The sequence below is a fragment of the Mustela putorius genome, unplaced genomic scaffold (assembly GCF_011764305.1).
Source record: "Mustela putorius furo isolate JIRA1106 unplaced genomic scaffold, ASM1176430v1.1 tig00003927_pilon_pilon_pilon, whole genome shotgun sequence".
Taxonomy (NCBI): Eukaryota; Metazoa; Chordata; class Mammalia; order Carnivora; family Mustelidae; genus Mustela; species Mustela putorius.
The window spans coordinates 1,811,136-1,834,132 of record NW_025422072.1 but is presented as its reverse complement, the minus strand read 5'-3'; the positions used below and the strand labels follow the sequence as shown (position 1 = coordinate 1,834,132).

At 36.9% G+C, this 22,997-nt stretch overlaps 1 protein-coding gene across 1 annotated transcript in view; it reads left to right on the top strand.

The window, feature by feature from the left end:
• The window catches only part of COL19A1 (collagen type XIX alpha 1 chain), a 327,913-nt gene extending 305,419 nt beyond the window's left edge, over nucleotides 1-22,494 (top strand). Inside the window, exons 49-51 of the mRNA XM_045069374.1 lie at nucleotides 7,905-8,033; nucleotides 14,631-14,708; nucleotides 14,886-22,494. Of these exons, the coding sequence (XP_044925309.1) occupies nucleotides 7,905-8,033; nucleotides 14,631-14,708; nucleotides 14,886-15,013 (335 nt within the window). The 3' untranslated portion in view covers nucleotides 15,014-22,494. The remainder of the gene's footprint in view (nucleotides 1-7,904; nucleotides 8,034-14,630; nucleotides 14,709-14,885) is intronic.
• The last annotated feature ends 503 nt before the right edge of the window (nucleotides 22,495-22,997 follow it).

The window sequence follows — 22,997 nt, the reverse complement described above, 5'->3', positions numbered from 1 at the left end:
TGTATCCTGCTCTCTTGGTTCTGGAGACAAAGTTGGAACCAACTGCGACTGTGGGAAGACAGGAAGTTTAGGGCTCCATGTCCCTGAGCAGTATTTCTGCCTCCAGAACCAATGTCTAGGAATGCCCCTTTATCTATGTTTTCTCCATTTTCCATACATATATTTCATATGTATATGACTATGCATGAATACATATTATCAGGCTCTCTTGTTTCAAGTGTAACACCTCTCTTGCATATCAACAACTAAGAAGTGCATTTACATGTGTGTATGTATATGCATCATATATATACACTGCATCTCATAGATACACATCTGGAAGATATACATATACCTTTTAAATATTTTGCACAGCATAGCCTCTCTTTCTTTCAATTTGCCCCTTTCTGTTTCTTTGTTTGGGTCTATTGTTCAGCTTATAGGATTTCCTTAGTGCCAGTAATCCTTGGATGTCTGTTCATACAAGAGAGTAAGTTCTAAAAACCCACTTGAAAGTTATGAGTGAATGGTGGGACTCGCCAACCATGAGCTTCACTGTAGGGTAGTCCTACTGCTCTTTTTAACTGAGAAGAATTCAATTTCAGTTCCTTTAAGTCTTTCCTCTTATTCTGGCCAGATTCCCCAGAGGAAGCACTTCCATATCCTGCATGGCTGCCAGCATTTGGAGAGCAAAGTAGGAGAATACAACTGAAAATGAGAGCTCATTTATTCTTCTTGTTTTCAGTTAGGGAAGCCCAAGATGCAGTGGGATCTGGAGGCCCCCCAGGGTACACATGATCTATTTAACTTTTTCAGATAATAAACCTTCAGGGTTTTTTTGCTAGGTTTGGGGAGGAACAACTACCTAGCTGTATAGAGAAAGAAATTTCTCAGACTACTTCTTTTTTTTTTTTTTTTTTTAATGTTATGTTAGTCACCCTACAGTACGTCTTTAGTTTTTGCTGTATGTAGTGTTCCATGATTCAGTGTTTGAATATAAGACCCAGCGCTCCATGCAATATGTGCCCTCCTTAATACCCATCACCAGGCTCACCTGGCCCCCCACCACCTTCCCCCCTAAAACCCTCAGTTTGCTTCTCATGGTCCAGAGTCTCTCATGGCTCATCTCCCCCTCCAGTTTCCAACCCCCCTTCATTTTTCCCTTCCTTCTCCTCATGTCTTTCATGCTATTCTGCAAATAAGTGAAACCATATGATAATTGGACTCTCTCTGCTTAACCTATTTCACTCAGTATAATCTCTCCACTCCCATCCATGTTGATGCAAAAGTTGGGTATTCATCCTTTCTGATGGCTGAGTAATATTCCTTTGTGTTTATGAACCACATCTTCTGCATCCATTATCAGCTGAAGGGCATCTCAGCTCTTTCCACAGTTTGGCCATTGTGGCCATTGCTGCTATGAACATTGGGGTACATATGGCCCTTCTTTTCACTACATCTATATTTTGGGGGTAAATACCCAGTAATGCAATTGCTCTATTTCTTTTTTTTTAAGATTTATTTATTTGACAGAGAGAGAGAGAGATCACAAGTAGGCAGAGAGGCAGGCAGAGACAGGGGGAAGCACGCTCCCCATTGAGCAGAAAGCTGGATGCAGGCCTCAATCCCAGGGCCCTGAGATCATGACCTGAACTGAAGTCGGAGGTTTAACCCACTGAGCCACCAAGGCACCTGGGTGGCTCTACTTTTAATTTTTGGAGGAACCTCCACACAGTTTTCCAAAGTAACTGAACCAATTTGCATTCCCACCAACAGTTTCTTCGGTTTTTCTTTCTCTAAGCCTCTCCAATATTTGTCATTTCTTGCGTTGTCAATTTTTGCCGTTCTAAGACTACTTCTTAAACAGGATTTCAACTAATTCTTTTGATTTTAGTTCCCCTCCTCTACCACGCTTCCAGAAGTAATGTGCATTGCCAATCCCTGAGCCTTTTAAGGATTTGGGGGTTTAGAACAGGTTGTTTTTCAGTTTCTAGAATAAAGATTTGGTTTTCCTGAGTCTGCTAAGTCATCTGTCACTCAGCCATCTGGTTCTCAGCTTCCAAAATTTTGATGTGTTATATTCTTTCATATTCTCCCCATTCTTGTGCTTTTATGCCTTGAAGACAAATCTTACTATTGCTTTACAGGGAGTCAGATGCATGTGTTTCATCCACTATCTTCACCCACAATAACATTTCAAAGCAGTATGCTTACAAATGTGACAGAGGATTAGCAGTAACAACCTTTGGGTTATGATGAACCACAAAATGAATATGAATCCACCAAATGATACTGTGCAACTCACAGTTAAAAATGAAACTAGAGAGTAATTATTTGAATATATGAAAGGAAATTGCCCTCCTGATATTTCCTGCCCCTTAGGAGAGAATCGTATCTAATTTTGGTTTCCACATTTAAGAGATGTATGGAAAAGCCCTTGAATAGTGAAGCCAAAAAGTGATTTGCAAAACAGATTACCAAACCTATGAGCAAAAGTTATTTAACCTGAAGGCTAAGAGGTAACAATAGTATCAAGTAGATGACTGATTTCCCAAGGGAAATGCTCATTGACTGCTTTCTGTTTCCATCATAGAGTAACAAAAGAAAAGTTGAAGCTGTACCAAGAAAATGGGCAATTAAACATTTGAATGGACGTTAGGAGAAAATAATGAATTCCTTTGTTTGAAAACATTTATAAGTTCTTTCTGTGAAATAGAAGATAGACATGGGCTCAATGAGGTCCAAATGCCCCTTCATTCTCCACATAATATAGTTTATCAACACATTAATATTAATGTCTGCATTAAATTGATGAGCCCATTCTCTCAAGAAGGCAAGTTATTGGTCTTATTTGTCGAAATGGCTGCTCTGGGTTTACATTGGCAGATGGAATATGTGTATATGGTTTATGTAAGCTCCTATCTGAACTCTTCAATTTTCTGCCTCATTAGAAAGCATAGCCAAAAATGGTTTAATTAACCAAAGTTCCCTGAAAACAGAGGAAAAGTAATAAAGAATACAGGTCTTTATAATTTATTTAGAGTCTCAAAAACATATTATTTTAAATTATAGAACATTAGAGTAAGGTTCAGAAGAAGTCATTATCCTTTTGCTAAATGATTATTTCTGAGTATATCTTAAACCCAGATAATTTATAGCTAGAAGTAATTATCTAAAAGAATTCTGTTTTACTAAAAATATTAAAAGCCACCTAAAGCAAATTACTTATAAATTCAATTCATACCTTAAAGAGGAAAAAATTTTTACTGTGAATATTTGTGTTTAGACACTGAAGGTAATCAAAGAGATATATCTCAAATTAATAAAAATTATACTGGGGCCCCTGGCTGCCTTAGTCAGTTGAGCATCTGACTTTTGATTTCAGCTCAGGCTCTGATCTCATGGGTGGTGAGATCAAGGCCTTCCTTGGCTCTGTGCTCAGTGGGAAGTCTGCTTGGAGATTCTCTCCCCTACCCTTTGCCCCTCTCCCACTTGCACAGCTGCTCTCGTGGGTTCTCTTTCTCTCAAATAAATTTTAAAAAAAGGAAAGTTGTACTGAAATATATATCTCTTTTAAGTGCAAAACAACAAATAATACAGTTTTGAATTGAATTTCCTATTAGTTTGTAAAACACCAGTTTACAATTTCATATAATAAAGAGATATCTACATTCAATATAATGATTTGCAAAACTTTAACTATATACTGATTACAAACTTGTTTTATGTATTTAGTTATTGGAAACAAATGTATGAACATCAACCAAACATATCCCAGGTGGATAAGAAGTTTTGCATGAAAGCAAAACCCTGGGGATGAGTCATCAAATCCTCCTTGGTCTTCTCCAATCCCTGTCAATCAGTCTGCATCCAGAGACTCACATCTTGTGGATGTGATGCTTCCATTCTATTTGCTTTATTATTTGAGAAAAGGAGTATACACTGATTGCTCCTTGGATAATTATACCTAATAGCCCATGTTTGTTAGTGTTTTTCCCTTAATAATTCTATTTGAAAATAAGTTTGTTTTACTTTCTCAAACAGCATAAGGGCCTACATTTTTTAAACAAATTTTTTATCAAAAGTCTATTGAAAAATGGGTTTTACTAGGGGATAATTTGCTCTTTACAGAAGGCTGTAAAACACACATATCTGCTTAAGTGAAATGTGCCTTGACAGTTCAACCGAATGAGCCCAAGTGAGTAAAGAGGCTGGAGAAAATTGGAGTGACTCTTAACAGGGTCTTTACAATTTGGCCTTTGATTTTTCTAATTGACAACTATAGTTTCCAGAATGTTGCTGTCATTTGGTTTTACCTACAAAGTAAACACTAATTTAATTCAGTAAGAACATTTTCTGGAAGATTTGTCTGCGCAAAACCCATGCTCAATTCTTTCTTTCTTTATTTTTTTTTAAGATTTTATTTATTTACTTGACAAAGATCACAAGTAGGCAGAGAGGCTGAGAAAGCGAGAGATAGAGAGAGAGAGGGAAGCAGGCTCACCACTGAGCAGAGAGCCCGATGCGAGGCTTGATCCCAGGACCCTGAGATCATGACCTGAGCCGAAGGCAGAGTCTTAACCCACTGAGCCACCCAGGCGCCCCCATGCTCAAATCTTTAAAGAATTATTTTTTTCTTACACACTGCATGTATCCTTGAAAAATTGGGTGTAAATTAGTTTTAAAAATGAAATCATTTGAATTTATTTTTTGAAGAAAATATATGAAAAGAAAAGAAAGGGATGCCTGGGTGGCTCAGTTGGTTAACTGGCTGCCTTTGGCTCAGGTCATGATCTCAGTCCCACATCAGGCTCCCTGCTCAGTGGGGAGCCTGCTTCTCTCTCTGCCTGCTGCTCCCCTTGCTTGTGCTCTCCTGCCCCCACCCCCCCCGTCTCTCTGACAAATAAATAAATAAAATCTTAAAAAAAGAAAAAAAAAGAAAGAAACACCGCAGTGAATATCCTTGGTCATGCTAAGGATTTGCCCTGCTCTAGTTTCTGTTATAAATCCAATTATGCCTATTCTATTTGTTAAATGTGAGATATATAAAATATAAACAAACCAATCAAGTTTAAATAAAGAATCCTATGATAGATTGCATTTATAATGGGCTTTAGTTTAATTTGCATTAGCGATTTCACTAAAATTAATTACTAGGGTAGTAAAGAATTGAATATGGTTTTGAGGAAAAATTGAACTGGATGATGACCAATGTAGAATTTATAACTGAGAAGTCAATAGTAATAAGTACAATCTTGGAATGATTACTCAAAAGAGCAATTCCGAGAAGGATGTCTTATATTATGGAACAAGTTTTTAGTCATAAGATAAAATTTATCAGCAGATAATCTTTACAACATATGGGACTTATAAAGCATGGTGAATAGCACAGGATGATAATCTCTTTCAGGCTTTTTCTGGGATTCCTGCACAAGAGCACTTCATGCAGAAAGTATAAAATGTTCAATACAAGGCCCTGCCTCCAGATAATGTTTAATCAATGTAATTAATGGTATGTCTTATTTAGGAATTTATGTTAGAGTGAAAATTCTCATTTATATTTTCATATTTCCATTTTCTTTGAACTTCCTCAGTTTCCAGATCCTTTCAATTTCATGAGTTATGATGCACTGATGTTCTGTAATATACTCACTTTCATCCAAAAGCATTATTGATTTATTAATAAGTCTCTAAATAAAGTATTAATAGTTGCATGACACCAAGACCACCTATAATGATATTTTCATGGCCAAATGACTGAGCTCACCTTATAGAAGCCCCTTTAATCAGTCCTTGCTTCCCATCCTTAGTTCTTTCTTTAGGACCCAGATAATAGTGTTAGGCTCCAGGCAGTTTGGTGAATGAACAAAAGGACAAATGTCAATGATATGTTCCTTAGGAAGGCAACATTGCTTTGGGGGGAAGTATTCAATTCATAAAGGTCACATCACTCAACACCTGCAAAAGATTTTGCTATTTTTATTGACATTTCTAAATGTTCTCAGTAATTTGTCAACTTCTCTTAACTTGTGTGTTCTTTGTTTCAGTGTTTTCTTCAGGTTCACGGAAATGTGTAGATACTTTATTGTTTTCACTCTGTCTACAATTAGAATTCAGTGAGAGCATGCTCTTTGGCACCAATGCTGAATTTTTTTCTTTGACCAAATTAGGCATACTCCCTACTAAAACCATGACTGAATAATGGAACTAACTGGGATTCAAACCAGAAAAAAAGAATAATATTGAGGGTGTATAATAAGACTCTTTTTAAAAAGAAAAATTTGGGGCACCTGGGTGGCTCAGTCAGTTAAGTGGTTGCCTTTGGCTCAGGTCCTGGTCCCAGGGTCCTGAGATTGAATCCCACATTGGGCTCCCTGCTTCTTCCTTGAAGGAGAGGCTAAATCTCCCTCTCCTTCTGCTGCCCCCCTGCTTGTGCTCTCTCTCTCTCTTCTCTCTCTCTGTAAAATAAGTAAAGAAAATCTTAAATAGTAATAATAATAAATAAATAAAAGCAAAATTTAGTTGTTGACAAAGTACAGTATTTTCCCAGTATAGAAATTAAACAGTGAAATTAATGAATATGGACTCAATGATCATTTTTTTTTCAATAAAGATAATCTATTAGTAATGCAGTTTTATTCAAGGATATAAAGTGTCACATACTATATGAGTTACACATTGTTATGTAAGAAAACATATGTTATGTTACATAAGAAAACATGTAACTTATGTTACATATTGTTACATAAGAAAACACCTCAAATCTTCTTAAAACAACAAACATTTATTAACTCACATTTCCTGTGGGTCAGGGACTTGAAGTCTTGCTTAATTTTGTGTTTCTGGTTCAGAGTGTACAACGAAGTTCCAGTTAGGACGTCATCTGAAGGGGCTGCAGTCATCTGAAGGCTTGACTGGGGCCAGAAGATCCTCTTCAAGCTCACACACGTGAATCAAGTTGACAGTGGCCTCAGTTCATCCCCATGCAGGCCTCTCTGTGGGACTTTTTAAATATCCTCACTGTACAGCAGCTGGCTTTCTCCAAAATGAGCATCTGAGAGAGAGCAGCCAGGATGGCACAGAACTTTTTATGACTTAGCTTCCTTATTTACACACTGTCAATTCTGCTTTTTTTCGATTCATTTGAAATGAAAAGTAACTCCAGCCCACACTCAAGAATATAACTAGGCATCACCCAATTCCATTTGGAAGAGAATGTCAAAGACTTTGTAAACATATTTTTCTTTTACTTCCTTTATTTCATTTTTTCTTTTTTCAGTCTTCCAAGAATCATTGAAACATATTTTAAATGACCACACACATTTACAACATTGCTGGAAAGTGGCTTAAATTTATTATTAAAACCATCTTTTTTTTAAAGATATTTTTTATTTGACAGAGAGAGAGAGAGAGAGAGGTCACAAGTAGGCAGAGAGGCAGGCAGAGAGAGAGAGGGGGAAGCAGGCTCCCTGCTGAGCAGAGAGCCCAATGCGGGGCTCCATCCCAGGACCCTGGGATCATGACCTGAGCTGAAGGAAGAGGCTTTAACCCACTGAGCCACCCAGGCGCCCCTATTAAAACCATCTTTTAGTAGAAACCTAAAATCCTCTCCATAAATCATTAGATTCCAGGCTAGTGTTCTGTCCAGTAGACTTGCTATATCTCGGAAGCACTGAAAATACTCAGACCCTCTGATCAGCACAGGTGGTTGGCATTTATATTCAGACAACTTTATACACTGCATTTTGTTTAACCAATCAGTAAGAAAACTCTCTTGGGAGAGAGGCCAGTTAGTAAATTAAATATGCTTCAACTGAAAACCAAGTAGTGTTTTCTTGTTGAATTTCATGTAAAAATTTTTGAAAACTGTTGAAGTAAAAATAATTCTATTACATGATGTATTATTTTTTCTTTCATAAATAAAGAGAGGATGGCCGTGTTCCTATCGCAGCTCAAGCTGCCAGCGGCAATGCTGGCTGCTCAGGCTCATGGAAGGCCTGGTCCACCAGGAAAGGATGGATTACCTGGGCCGCCAGGAGACCCTGGGCCCCAAGGTAAGTCTTCAGGTATAATACCTGTTTAGAACATGATAATCACAGTTGAAACAAATATATAGGCATATACATATGTATGTGTATATATATATATACACACACATATATATGACTTAATATAGAATATCTTGTTCATATTTGAAACATTCTGGAAGTTTATTTTTAACTATGACATCTGCAAGCTTAAAACTAGCTAACAATTACATGGCAGTCTAAATGTATTTTAATAATACTTGTTTTAAAAATAATTGCAATATTAATGGCTTATATGTCATCATTTTGTGGGAATCAGAGTTGCGTATGCCTCTCTGTTGATGTAAGTTCGACAACAAAAAGAATCATTTTAGTATCCATCTTAGTATCCTGAAAAAGCCAAGGAAAGAATTTTAAGAGATGCCACTACAGTAGGGATTTATGTCCGAGTAAAATTTTGAGAAATTTTAGAATCCTTCCCCATATGGTTTCTAAAAGTTTTAAAGCAAAACCTTACTTAAATTGGCAAAAAATTATTGTTCCACTGATGACAGCTTGACAGAAGACATGAATTTGAGCATAGCCTGACTAAATTAAGCCAGCAAAGCCATTTTCTAGAAATCTGGTTCGCAAATCAGCAGAGAAACCAATTAGACCCTGGTTTAGAGGATTCACGACTCTGACAAAGAAATACTAAATCCAGTAAGTACGTGGCATGAAAAATAAAACCAGGAAAATTCCTTTTCATGTATTACCACTGAGGAGTTCAAGGGTCTTCCTTGAAATAATCAAAAGGTGTATAAAGGAGAAAACAGAGAGTGAACATCAAAATTGCATGAGAATACAATCAAAAATACCATCTATGCAGAGGATTCTTTCTCTTTCACTAGTTCCCTGTCTTCCTACTGCTTCTCTGTAACATGAGCCTGATTTTCCATAGGAAGTGCCCAAGTGACTGACTGGCCCTTCCTCATCTGAAAGAACAACCATCTCCAGTCACAGGGTCTGTTAGAGTCTTACCCTTCAGTCACAGCTGACAAGGCTATCGGTTTGGTTAGTACGATGTAGAAAAACAGAAACATCATTCTAGTTCATCTAAACTAAACAGTATATTCTTCCCTTCCCTAAGATCATAGAGGTGTTTGGCTGATAGCTGGAGGAAAATGTGTAGAAACAGATATAACCTCTGTGTGTACACTGTTGTGTAGAAGGTAGTTAATTATTACCTTTCGAGAGTTGGGTCTGTTCTGAAGTTGGGAATCTATGAATCTAGAACAAAGAGCTTGAAGGCTCAGCTAAAGAGGGATGATGCCTCAAACCACGTGAAGGTTAAGAACTGTTAACACCCATAGCAGAAAACATATGGACTGATGCTTCAAATAGCTGTTTGAAGAAGACAAGAACAGTGGGAAAATCAGGATTATCAAGGAAAATATTTCTGGAACTGGAATCACCTATCCACATAGACTCCAGTCTCCAGTCTCCCTCCCATGTAGGGAAGGCCCATCTGGAAGGCTCTCAGTCAGAGGCAATGCCAAGACAGCCATGTTAGTGAAGCTTCTGGAAAAAGACTATTCACCACTCAATTTATCTTCCGTTTTGTGGAAGATTTCTGTGGGTTTTATCCATTTGCTTAAGAAACCTTCCAGACTACTTCTACTCCTGACGAGACTTTTTGACTCAATTCTTGAACTAGAAAGACTTCCCTATGTGATTTCCAACTTTTTAAAAACCGATGTTTGGTAAAATTGACAAAGCATGTGCTCACTCCAGCAGCACATATGCTAAAATTGACAAAATTTTGTCCCACTGTGGAGTTTCTAACAAACATATCTTTGACTCTAACTCAGCTGTCTCTTCAACTTTCACAGGATAGCTCCTTTCTAGTATTTGTTAAATTTGCCAGAAAGGCTATGGAAACATAAACACCTACATAAAATGGGGTATATTTTTAAGGAATATTTGCCTGTAGTCACGCTATCCTGATAAAACAACCAAGAAATCTTGCTGGACAAAAGAAGACAAGAGGCTGCTATTTGATTTTTGGTGCTTCTCCAAAAGTTCACAAATCATTGAAGGGTTTGTCTGTGGTATAGAAACAGATAGGAAGTGTTCAGAAGATGAAGTTACGCATATAGGCTCCACGTTTTGCTCTGCCTGACTTAAAAGTTTTCTCCAAAAGAAAGAAAGAAAACGCATATAAAAACTGTTACCCTAGTGTCCATAGCAGACGTCAGACGCTGTTGGCTGAATTAGTCCTCTTCGTGACACAACATGATTGAATTTGAGAAAAGATTGAAGTGAGAAAAGCAGTACAGAAAGGGAAAGAAAGTGTGGGCACCAAGCCTGGCACAGCACATCCTGCCCACTCTCAGGTTCTGTTGGATGGTGGCTCTTCTGAAATTCCCAAGAGACTTTTTCCCCCAGTTTATTAGGAAAGAAATCCACTTTCATTTAAAAAGTGGTTTATATTGAAATGTGTATTATAGAAGGAGTCCTTTATTATCTTATGAGGAGCAGGACAGAAATTTAAAGGGGCTTTATAAGTTTTCTGTGCGATCCTGAGAAGCAGGAGCCGTGCAGAGAGTGATGAGAATGTTGATGTGAGACTAGTATCAGCACTCAATCCTAGTTGAGAAAGGGAGGTCCGGCTCCTTCCAAGATTCTGACAATCTGAAAACTTGGATCCTCTTTCAGTGGCCTGGTCTTCTGGCGGTGAAAAGAGAAACCCCTGTGATTCAGAGTTGAGACACTTCATTTGCATTTTCCCTGAAGTCCCAAAGGGGGTGATCGTTGACATCTTTTTCAAATTCCAAAGCATTTCCAGACAACTTTATATTTTAGCCATCCCGTGGGTTTCTGATTATTGCCTTCCCCCGGTGCAGTGAGAGAACTTTCCTCAGTGTTCTTTCCCACCTCGGATCTGCAGCGTAGGTTCCGATGGCTTGTGCAGCGGGGGTGAGCAGGAAGGTGCCACACTAGGATCAAAGAAGCCCAGTGTCATGACGCAGCTGGTTTCCATATATACATGAGCGAGGCGGATCTTCCCAACAGATCTGATTCTCTTGGGCGAGTTTTATGAGAAAGAACTTTATTTAAACTTTTTCCAAACACAACTGATTCTCCACCTCTGAAACTTCTGAAGAGCAGAGGCTACCCTTGAAAGCCCTGTTTCAGAAAGAACCCTCCCACAGAGTAGATGTAGAGTTAGTTGCGTAAAACAGACGTAGTCATTCCACGTGTCCTACATCCATTTTGAAAGGACATTATTGGGAATGGTGGTTCTTACTTTTGAACTTCTAAAGTTTTGCTGTTATTGGTTTATAACAAAGAAAGCCTTCATGTGACTGATAGGGATCTGGCCTGTCACACTGTCTCACAGTACGGGCCTTAGGAAAGGGAGGCACTTGTGTCCCAGTGACTGAGGCGTGCCGCAGCCCGTCAGTGAGCTGTGACCTAAGAGGCTGAACGACTTGTCAGGTGTGTTGCAGGCCCACAGGAAGCACTGTCCCTCCTCAAATGCTAGGAACACTCCTTTCGTGGCCATTTTGTCCAGTATACAGATAGATGCACCGATTTGCAGTTTAAAAATAAATCCCTGTGGTCAAAACAGAAATCTGTCTACAGAAAGTACATCAAGTCTGCCATCTAAAACACTCCAACAAGCACCAAGTTTCTTTAATGACTAGGACATAACTAGTCACATGCTGTAGATTAGGACATCACTGTGGTTTTCTTTCCCCACCTAAGCTATGGTGGTATCAGACTGTCACTATGCATACTTACAGGCCAGGGAAACAGGTGTCCATTGACGTGAGACCTGCCTTTTATTTTTTTCCAAATTTCAAGAGAGGCCTTCCCTAAAGGGGTGAAAAACTTAATTCTAGTAAATGGGAAAGCTCTTATTGACTTTATTAGCATTCGTATCTGAAGTTTTGTTGTGAAGCAATTATAAAATAAGACCCTATGGCTCTATGGCAGCCTTCATAAGGAATTAGCTTGAGACTTATTAAGAAAATTGAGAGTAAAAGCTCTCATGTGCTTGTACAATTCAACAGCAATAGTGGGTATTTATTAACCTAATGAACTGAGAAACTTGTACAAATAAGTCATTACATTTGACAGGAGAATTGTAAATGTTATCCTATTCTACAAATACGAGAATTATTGTTTCTTGTTTTGTGATACCGTGTGCACTGAAATCCATGTGGAATAATAAATTGTTGCATTATATTAAAATCTGAGAACTCAGTGTGAGTTTGTTAGTTTTAGCAGATACTGCCTCCATTTGGAATTGTGTTACGGTCTTATTAATCCACTTGATAATCGAAAGTTCATACACCTTTTGCTTTTTTCCTTTCTCCCTCATTTTTTAGCCTATGATCTCAAGCACTTAACTGAGATAGCTTGAGGGTCAATTTTATAATTTTTCATAATTGTTGGACCTACGTTGAACTATCAAATAGATCTTATGTAACAAATGTTATTTTACTGCAGAAATGTTTAAATAACGGAATTGGAAGGGTGCTTTCAAATGACCCTAAATATAAACATTTTTCCTTTTTGTTCACACAAGTTAAATGAAAGTCACTCATATAAAAGAAATTCCAGTAACATTTTGAATTGAATATGTATCAACTTCTGATTACCATACCAATATTCAAACCACTATTGTCTCTAAAATCTAGGATTATATTGGATATCTGTAACAGTTTTATAAATGTGTAAAAATTTCTCCCTGGACATACTTCCAATATGCACCTCAAAATATTTCTTGAATGTGTATGCTCTTTTCCCCACTGTTTTCACATTTATGATCCGGTCACACCTCCAAAGTAAAAAATGTGATCTCATTGCTGATATTATTTCCATTATATATACTGTATGGTCAAGTAAAAATGAAGATGGCAACCCCAAAACTGATGTTTAATTCTCAACAATAATGGGAAAATATTTATCTTACATTCTGCTCATAGAAAACATTAAAATTTCTCCTCTTAATCACGTTCTGCTATAATAACACACCTTTACAGAAAGGCACAACTAAGTTAGGACCTACTTCTCCTACTGAGATACTCTCCTAATTATCTCTGTTGTGTATTTGCATGTTTCTGCATGACTTTGTTCATTTCGGATGAGGTATAGTCTTTAAGCTGCTGTTTAAGTATGAAAAGTTGGAAATTAAATTCTATTTGACATCATCATGAAACTCTTAGAGCCACAAAACCTTTTTATCAAACATAGTCTTAGGTGGATACCAGTATATAAAACACAGATAAAAAGTGTTTTATACTTTGTACTTTGTTATTTGCAATTTTATCTCTTTTTTAGAAGTATCATTGACACACAATGTTACATTAGTTTCAGATGTACAACATAGTGGTTAACAAGTCTATGCATTATCCTGTGCTCACCACAAGTGCAGCTACCATCTGTCACCATACAACACTATTATAATCACTGACTATATTCACTATGTTGCATCTCTTATTCCCTTATAAGGATGAACGAATGACTTACTCATTCCATAGGGGGAAGCCTGTATCTTCCACTCACCTTCACCCTTTTTTCCCATTCCACCACCCCCCTCCTCTCTAGGAACCATCAGTTGGTTCTCTGAATCTATAGGTCTGATTCTGTTTTTTGTTTGTTTATTTATTCACTTGTTTTGTTTTTTAGATTCTACATGTAAGTGAAATCATACAGTATTTGTCTTTTTGCTTTTTAAAAGCAGAGATAAGGGCTCCCAGAAGCAGAAATTACTCTGCCCTAGTCTAACAGGTGACAACAAACATATTCAAGGATAAGAATGATTTTTTCTTAAAATGTATACAGACCTTGGACCTAATTCATTTTGGCTACAGGATCTTAAATTGATGAAGTGAGCTTAAACGAATCCCTCAGCTTCCTTGCTTTCTACCATTATTGAAGCACCTAGTCCTTCGGAGTTACAAACTGCCATCTTAAAACATGGGGTTGCTGGTTTAACTTTCCTCGGAAGGGATGTTATGTTCTTACAGTCAGTAATTTAAACAAAGACCTGATTTGCCCTCTCCTGACTTCCTCATCCTTCCTCATCCTCTCCTGAGATGGATGGCTTTCCATATATTCACACACTTGTTGTCATTTATTAAAATCATGAATTTTTGTTCCTTTCATTCCCTTTAATTCTTGCACTAAGGTCCAGATCCTTGTTGTCATATCATCTTATCCTCATACTAAGCAGAACTCTTGTCAGTATGCTTCTTATATTTAGCCTGTATCTAGCCTCCAGTCAGAATTCCAATTGAAGAGCATTCGCGTACTCTGCCATAGCTATTGACAGATGACATGAATGATCAATTTGAGTTATTCAGGGTCAAAAAAATCTCACTATCAGTAGTTTGACCAGTTGGAACTTTTATGGTAGCTGCATATTTCTAGGATCCTCATTGTGTATCGCACCTAATCTGTTTGATATGTAAGCCTAATGTGATTATAATGCAAAACAGATAGCCAATATACTGTTTAGGTTAAGTGAAGGCGTAACATAAATCACACGGATTAAGAACATGATTCTTGCACGTGCTCTGCTGCCACAGAACTCTCTTACTTCTTGTGTCTCTCTTTTTATGTATCCCTCAGGCTACCGAGGACAGAAGGGAGAAAGAGGGGAGCCTGGCATTGGGCTCCCAGGGAGTCCAGGTCTTCCTGGGACTTCAGGTAATAGTGATATTATCTTCACAACACAAGCAAGCCTCTAAAAACAGGAACCGCACCTTCTCGCCTGTGGCCCTTATGTGTTGCTACAGGTGAAGTTGAATGACCCATGTTGGTTGGAGTGAGGGAGGACGAGCCATATGTGATCTGCATTCTGATGGGGGTCTTTTATTTCATTAGCTCCGGGTTTGCCAGGCTCACCAGGTGCCCCAGGTCCCCAGGGCCCCCCAGGACCTAGTGGAAGATGTAATCCAGAAGATTGCCTCTATCCTGTGTCTCATGCCCGTCAGCGGACAGGTGGGAAATAAACACACCTGAGGAAGACTTGACATTGAGCTATCTTAATACTCTCAACCCCTCATGATATGTGGGTGGCTTTTTTTGTTTGGTTGGTTGGTTTTTGTTTTTGGTAGGCCAGACATTAAAAGCAACAATTGGAATCCTATTCCCTATAGGAATTGGGATATTAGCATTTTCAGCTTTCCCCAAATTCATTCCATTTGTTTTTCTTCACCATTACTATGATTTTTATTCAGGATCTTCTATGAACTAAGCAAGCAAATCTTGTCATTAGTTCTTCAAGATGAAATGACATCTTGTGATTGAGTAGGCTGATGGTGATGTATTTTCTGGACTTATCAACTTGTATTTGGCCTTTGATTTCTGAATTTTAGAGTTTCAAACTTAAAGTTTTCTTGGAGTTTAAATTTACCATCATTGCTAAAACTTTCAACTTTTTTTGACATAGTGCATTGCTCTTGCTCAATGTTTTTTGACTACTTTTATAGCTGAAGAATTCTTATACCATCCTATGTCAATCCTGCTTATGCAGAGAGATAGATAGGCAATAAGAGCTTCACTTCGTAACTCATTTTGGAAAAAAACAAAACAAAACAAAAACCCAGGAGGCTATTTTATCAGGGAGCCCAAATAGCCAACGACTGAAATGATTTTGTTTATTCTGTATAATGAGCTCAGTTCAAAGCAATCACCACTGGCATGAATATGTGCTGCATGAAAAGAGGGGAACAAAGTCCAATTGTACAAGAGTTCCACAAGAAAAGCCCAACACTGCAGCCTCTTCACTGAATTTCTCATTTGGGAAAAAGAAGGCAGTTTTCCCTCAGAGGTGTTTGATGGTGGAGGCATGAAGCTCTCTTTGGTACCTTTGAAGCTTAAATGGCCTAGCAAGGTCTTGGGGTCCTGGTATCCATTTTCCTTCCAGCTGGATCACTCTCCGATTGTAAGACAAGAACTGACCATCAGAACAAAGGATGGGATTTGTAGCAACTGGGAAAGAAACCCCTTGATCTAGAAGATGAATGGGTGGTGTTGACAGATGCGTATTGAGGCGGTGAAGCCCAAAAGCTCTTTCGGAGAAACAGTTATTCTGGAGAACCAGGGCAGCCAAGGATATGCAAGTAGCGCTGGGACGGAAGAGTTAGCACTAACTTCAGCGGGAACAACAGGCACCGTGAAGACCATGTCCTCTGGCAGGAAACAAAAGTATAGCGATCACCAGGCCAATTGCTTTCTGAAGTATTTTTATTGCCTAGCTCTACATTATTTTGAGAGGTTAAAAACAACTGATTTCCTAGAACATTGGGCACGAGGGTGTTGCTGAAATCTAAGCAGTGGGTCCCACAGATGCAGTGAGCATGCCACCCAGAGCCCTTCCTGCCGCAGAAATGGGGAGACCCTGACTCTTCAAAGAGCAGCACAGATTCCAGTTTGGCTGAACAGGCTAGAAGGGTTGCTTTTATTTGTTAATTGGAAAATGAATTTAGAAAAACAAGCCCACTGAGATTGGAACAAGCTGTGAACAGAGTTGTATAGGGAGGCTTTTGTTCAAATGCACCCATGAGCCGAACTGGTTTTCTTTATAGATGAATGAACTGCTGGTCAGGTACTGTCTACATGGCTGTGTACACACACAACCATTTAGTTATTTCGTATTGAATTATGATGTATATTTTAATTCCAAGTTTGTTTCTTTTAACCTCTAAGGTTATTTTATTTATTTCCAATGTTTTTAACTTTAAATTGATTTTTTTTAATTTTCTTTCCTGTGCAATACCTACAATGGTGCTGTGTTTTAGATTAATGATTGGAATATACATATGCATTTTCTTAGTAAAATGAAAAATTATCCCTCCCAAAAATGTACAGAGATCCAAAATCTGGTGCTATGTGTATATCTTGAGGTTTTAATTTGTTGAACTTTAATTTTCTTGAATTTTCTGAAAGCTTACAATTCATCTGCCACTCCTTAATTTACTTGAACTTTTCATGAAGCTAGACATTTTGTATGTTTTCAAAGATTATTTTTTAATATTAGTTACTAGGTTGTTTATCCTTTTGCCTTTTTGCTAGTCCAGAAGTACTTATTTTAGCATGTTCATGTTTTCATGAACTTTTTTGCTGCTGGTGATCAGTGCATTTTTTCCTTGTTTTCTTTGAGTCTTATATATCCATGAAAGGACTCAGTTCATTTTCTTGTTTTATAACTTCTGTTCATTTTAATTCCACAGAATAGGTCATGCATCCTTTCTTATCAATTGTATATTTAGGAACCTTTCTTTGTCTGACTTCCATTAATTGCTGGGCTGGTTTATTCCTGTTCCGAGAATTTGAATTTATTCAGGAGATGAAAGCAGAATGGGGAACATCACGTTCTATGATGCAAATGACAAAATAGAGTACATTAATTCAAGCTCACTTGTTATAACTGACATGTATGACTTAATCTGCCTTGGGGATAAGAAGAAAAATGGGACTTTGTCCACCTGGAATGAGGTCCTCTCACCCTGCTTAACGTTAACCTTCCAACATTTGTTCATTTCTCACACGATCTGCAACCAAGAGCCAAGAGAAAGCCTGGGCCCGGCTAACATAACACCAAATATAGTGGACATTTGGCAGTTGTCTAATTCCCTTACTGTTGAAAAAGTGGATAATTAAGGCCCCAAAGTAGGGTGGGAAATTTTCCCCTCCATAATTTGGTGGTTGCAAACTCTGTTGTATCATTTTATTCCATTCCAAAGCATTTGTTTACTTTCAGATAGATGTTAGTAGCATCCACAGCAGGGAAGAAGAATTATCAAATTTCTTGAATTATCTCTTATTTGGACTTTAGAATAATTATAGGCCATGATGACAATTAGTAATTAAAATTGGCTTTGCCCTATATATAAGTATGTTTGGACTCCAGTCTAACATTTTATACCAAAATCACTTAACACTTTTCACATAGAAATCTTTCTATGCCAAGAACAAGATATGACTTCAATCAATATTCCTAGCCTTTGGAATCTAAAGAAGGAAGAATAATTCAAGAGTTTGTTCACTGTTCTTTCCTGTTCTTTCCTAACCATAAGAGAAACACAACCAGTCTTAACCTTTGAAACTTTTCACTCTGTGATTGTAGTAATTTAATTAATGACTTTAAAGTAATCCCATATGCTATTTCTATATTTCATGGCATTGTTGAAGCTTAAAGTTTTGTCACTTACAGAGCTTAAGTAATTATCTTAAGATACGTTGTAAAAATGTCATTTGATGTTTGGATTATAAAATGTTTTTTTATGACTATGTTTTAGGAGTTAAATAAGACTTAGCTTTTCTGCAGTCTTTCTCCTCTATTGAGAACCTGTGATATACCTCCTTTTGTCCACAAGATGGTGTTTAAAGCGACTTGAAACTGAAGAACTGAACAGACTTGCAGAAATACAAGGCTAGAAACAGTTTAGTGGACAACTAAATCAGACCCTTGCCTTTGCACTTTTTTTTTTTACTTTTATAAATAATTTCTTATTAATTTGTTTTTTGTTAATTTATGTTCTTCCTCATTTTAAGTATCTTTACAAATAAGGCACAATAACCTGTGATTCCTTAGCTGTTTCCATTTTATTTCTTAAGTGGATTTATATACCTGCTTAACTTGTACCTTTACTATTGGTAACTTTAGTTTGTATGCTACCCTCATATTTTGGTGATTGACGTGAAAACACCTAAGTATTCATCCTACTTTTCAGACAGGATATTCTTTTTTGTTTTTTTTTTTTTTAAATCAGACAGGATATTCTCTTTTGATGGACAAGTAAAAAGCATTAACCTTATCTCAAGAAGTAGACCATTTATAAAATTACATAATGTCTAAATCTCCATAATATTCAAGGTACTTAAAATTTTTAAATTTAAAAATTAGATTTGTATAACATTTCTATTTTTCTAGAAATATATCACGATTTACAAAAACAGATAAGGAACACTATTTTTCAAATTGCCGTTTTAATTTTCCTAACAGAGGTAATAATACCCTGAGATTGATAATTTCTAGTTTAAATTATACTCTTCAGTCTTCTCAATGAATTCACAGAATTCTTTTGCACATTTTTTCATTGCTTTTGTTCATTTTTTTTCCACATCTACCTGTGTTCACTTTCTTCACACACTCCCAGTGTTCTTTCTTAGAACTTCAGTGCTGAGGGACATATACTCTCTTCCCCGCTCTTCATACACTTTCCTCTCACAGAGACTACCTAGGCTTCTAGGAGGAGGAAATGAAGAAAAGAACTGAATTTCTATATTTTATGCCTTGATACTTCTAAGTGACTTAGCCCATTGAATTCATTTACTAGTTGGCTGGCAGTAGTAGTAGCATTATTTCTATTAATTTTTTTAATTACTAGGAGACTCAGGAAACAAGACAAATGGATGTCTTCAGATTTACTATGTTGGGTAGCTAGAGCTATAATCCAAACATCTTCCTCAACAAAATCATGCCAGGCTAACTGGTGAGTTTAAACTGAATGAAGAACCAGTTGAGCACAGAAAAAAGCTCACTCAGACAAGCAGACCCAGTAGAGCAAAAACTTACCTCAGAGATAAGGCAGGTTTATAAAACCAAAGCTAAGTCTAAGAAAATCTAAATGGAAAACATATTGTGTTCACATAATACAATAATGAGTGATACATGGTACAACTCAAGGAGTTAGCTACTTGCTTCATGAATTTGTCGAAAGTGAATATTAACTTATGGGGTTATTCAATAAGAATTAAGTTCATCAGAAGGGTGTGTGTCATTTGACCATAATAAGCTTATGGGTGTAAAGATGCTAATTAATTTGCAACTTTTTATTTTGCTGTATTATTTAAAGTATATTTTAGGGATGAATATTTTTCGGTGTATTGATGTATTTAAATTCAGATTGTTTTATGGCATATTTTATAACTATTTATTTTTAAAATAACATTTAGGGTGTATTTTTTGCCCATTTTGTTCTCTACCTTACCTCATCCAACTATTCAAGATTTCATTCGACATACTCAAGTTAAGTGGAATGGCACTGGTTTTATTCCAAATCCCACTTGGATATAATGTTTTGAGGCCTTGATTCCGATATGTCCATGATACATAATGAGCTTTTCGCTTATCTTAGCAATAAAGGATTTAACCCTAAATCAAGGAATTCTGAGGTGCAGTTATTAACACCGTTTCTGCTCTTCACCACTTCACCATGCCTCATGGCTGAAATCCACATTTCAGCTCCATTCTGGGAGGTCTCAGCCACAAAGATACCCCAAAAGCACTTGTATGTCAAGTGTGAGCCACAAAAGTGTCCAGGATACTTGTAACTTGGACTGTTGCAAGGTTCATGTTTATACCATGCTGGAGATGATGTTTTTGCTTGTCATAAGAATCAGTGCTTAGCTCATAATAATTAAGTCTATTACCCATCTCCCTGGCAGCTCATAAAAAGCCTAGTCTAATGATTGTGGAGAAGAATTACAAGCAGAAACAAGTCAGAGAGCAACCCGTCCTTTGCAGCTTTTGTCCCACAAAAGTGGTCTCCTCACTAAAATCATATAAGATTTATTGGTATAGAGGGGCCTGAGCAAGATAAGAAATATCACAGTTAAGTTTTCTCATAAAGTAAGCTCTTACATCATTAATGATGTCAATAGGCAATAAGAAGTTAAATACATAGCATGTTTCCTTAACTGAAATTAATCACATCAAAACACGCCAGTGGATTTACATGTCTGTTTAGACTGGGAAACGCTTTACATAGGTCTTAACTATTCTCATCTTCAGGTCTCCTTATGATATAAGAAATTTAACCAGGTGCTCTCTAAGGAATATTCTTAAGTCTTTACACACACAGATCTTCAAAATAGAGGCCAAAGACACATTCAAATAAATCTTAAAAAGAAAGGTAGTTTCTTGGAGCCAGTTTCCCTCATCTGTTCTCTCTCTAGTTAGTCTTAGAAAACTTGTTGGAGTCAAGAGTAAAATGTGGAAGCATGTTAGGGGAAAGTTAGCATGGATTTATGAAGACTAAAAATAATATTAGCATCCTCTTTCTAATAACTGGATCTAACAAATAGATTACACTTCCCCTAGTTAATCACTTAAAGGACATTTGAGCGTGTGTATTTATAGTCCTACATCGTAATGGTCAACGAATTGTGATTTAGTATTTACTGAGCCAAATGCACTTAATACCACCATCCCAGATCGCAATCTCACTGTAAAGGGTTAAGTACACAACTGAAAAGGATTTGCTTTACCCAATGAAAAAAAGTCTTGACCTATACTGATTGAGCACAAATATTCTTTAATTAAAAATAGTTGAAACCATTTATGTCCACTGCAAAAACTGTAAATGGCAGAATCACTAGTTTGCTAGTATTTTTTTTTCTCATTAGTACTTGTCACTCCTTCTGCCAGGGCTAAGAGAAAAAAAAAAAAACTTTCTTGATATTTGGTATGATCTGATGTATTTTTAGTGATCCTCTCCATATACTGGTTTATTTTTAAACTCATAGATATATGCCAGAAACACTGCCGTAGCCAAAATATCAAATAATACAGTCGGAGGTGGTCTTCTAAAGCAGGGATTCACCTTAGCTTATTTCAGGTAGCAAATAAATCAGATTTTACTAATGATGTTTAAGAATATCAATACTTGTTTAGACAGCTGGGCATATAAAGTGTCTATAATCAAATCAATGACATAATTGATAGACTACTAGTTCGGACTCTTCTGCTAGACAGAGGTCAATTATCCCAAACCATGCCCGTGAATTTATATACTCAGTCAACCTGGGAAGTGATTTCTGTGGTTCTTAACCAAGCTGTCAGATATTTAGGGTTAAAATCATATCGTAATGCCATAGAAGAACTGCCTAGAAATAAATCAGTAATCATTTGCCCTTGAGTAATATGCCAGTTTCTAACCAACCTTAATTATTCACACACTCTTCTCTCAGTGATTGCTCTAGGTGACACTTCACCCAACTCTTAAAAATATCTCGAAGAGGTTTGGAGCTTTGTGTTTTGCTAGAGAGAGGGATTTGGCTTAATTAAATGTTTATCAACTCTCTTCCATTGGAGAGGATTTGCTGGATGCTTGTCTTTGCAATTTCTCAGTCAAGTATTTACTGCTTCTGTAAACTATTTCACTTAACTGAATTTACAATGGATTGTTCCCACCATTTGGAATGTGCTAGTTTTGCATAATCTATTTGTAAGTGGCTGTTTCCAATATTGCTTATGGTATCCGTGGGGCTTGTTGTACAGCCTTTTATATATCAAGTTTGTAAAACAGTTGAATGAACTGTTCTTTGAAATTTTATTTTTTAAAAATTTTCTTATGAATACAATATTCTAGAACTGGGAAACATATTTATTTGGTTATCTAGTTTTTCTTTTGTTGTATTTGATTCTGTCACTCCAGTTAGAATAAAACCATCTTTGTGGAAAGACAATACAATTTCTTTGCATTTATTTGGTTAGATGTTGCAGCACCTAAAAAGGTTTGCCATTTATATAAAGATCATTTTAAGTAATAATGATGAATCTATTTCCAAAACTTCTCTATTCCACATGAAGGAAAACCATCCTTCTCAGTGTGTGTAAACGGCACTCATTATGCAACCAAGTTAGGATCATTCTCCTTAAGCACAATCCATGTTCAAATCACAGAACTAGATGCTATAAGCAGTTTTAAAGAAATCCAGGTTGGGGGAGGGGAAGGGAGAAGGGAGTGCCTGGATGGCTCATTCCTTAGAGTATGCAACTCTTGATCTCAGGGTCATGACTTCAAACCCCACACTGGGTGTGGAGATTTCTTAAATCAATCAATCAATAAATCTTCTTTTAAAAATTAAGGAAATCCAAATACAAATTAAATAATGATTGGTTTGGTCAAACAAATAGTGCTGAAATTTTTAAATATATAGCAAGTATACACAAGAAAAAAAAAATTGGTATCAAAGATCCTATTG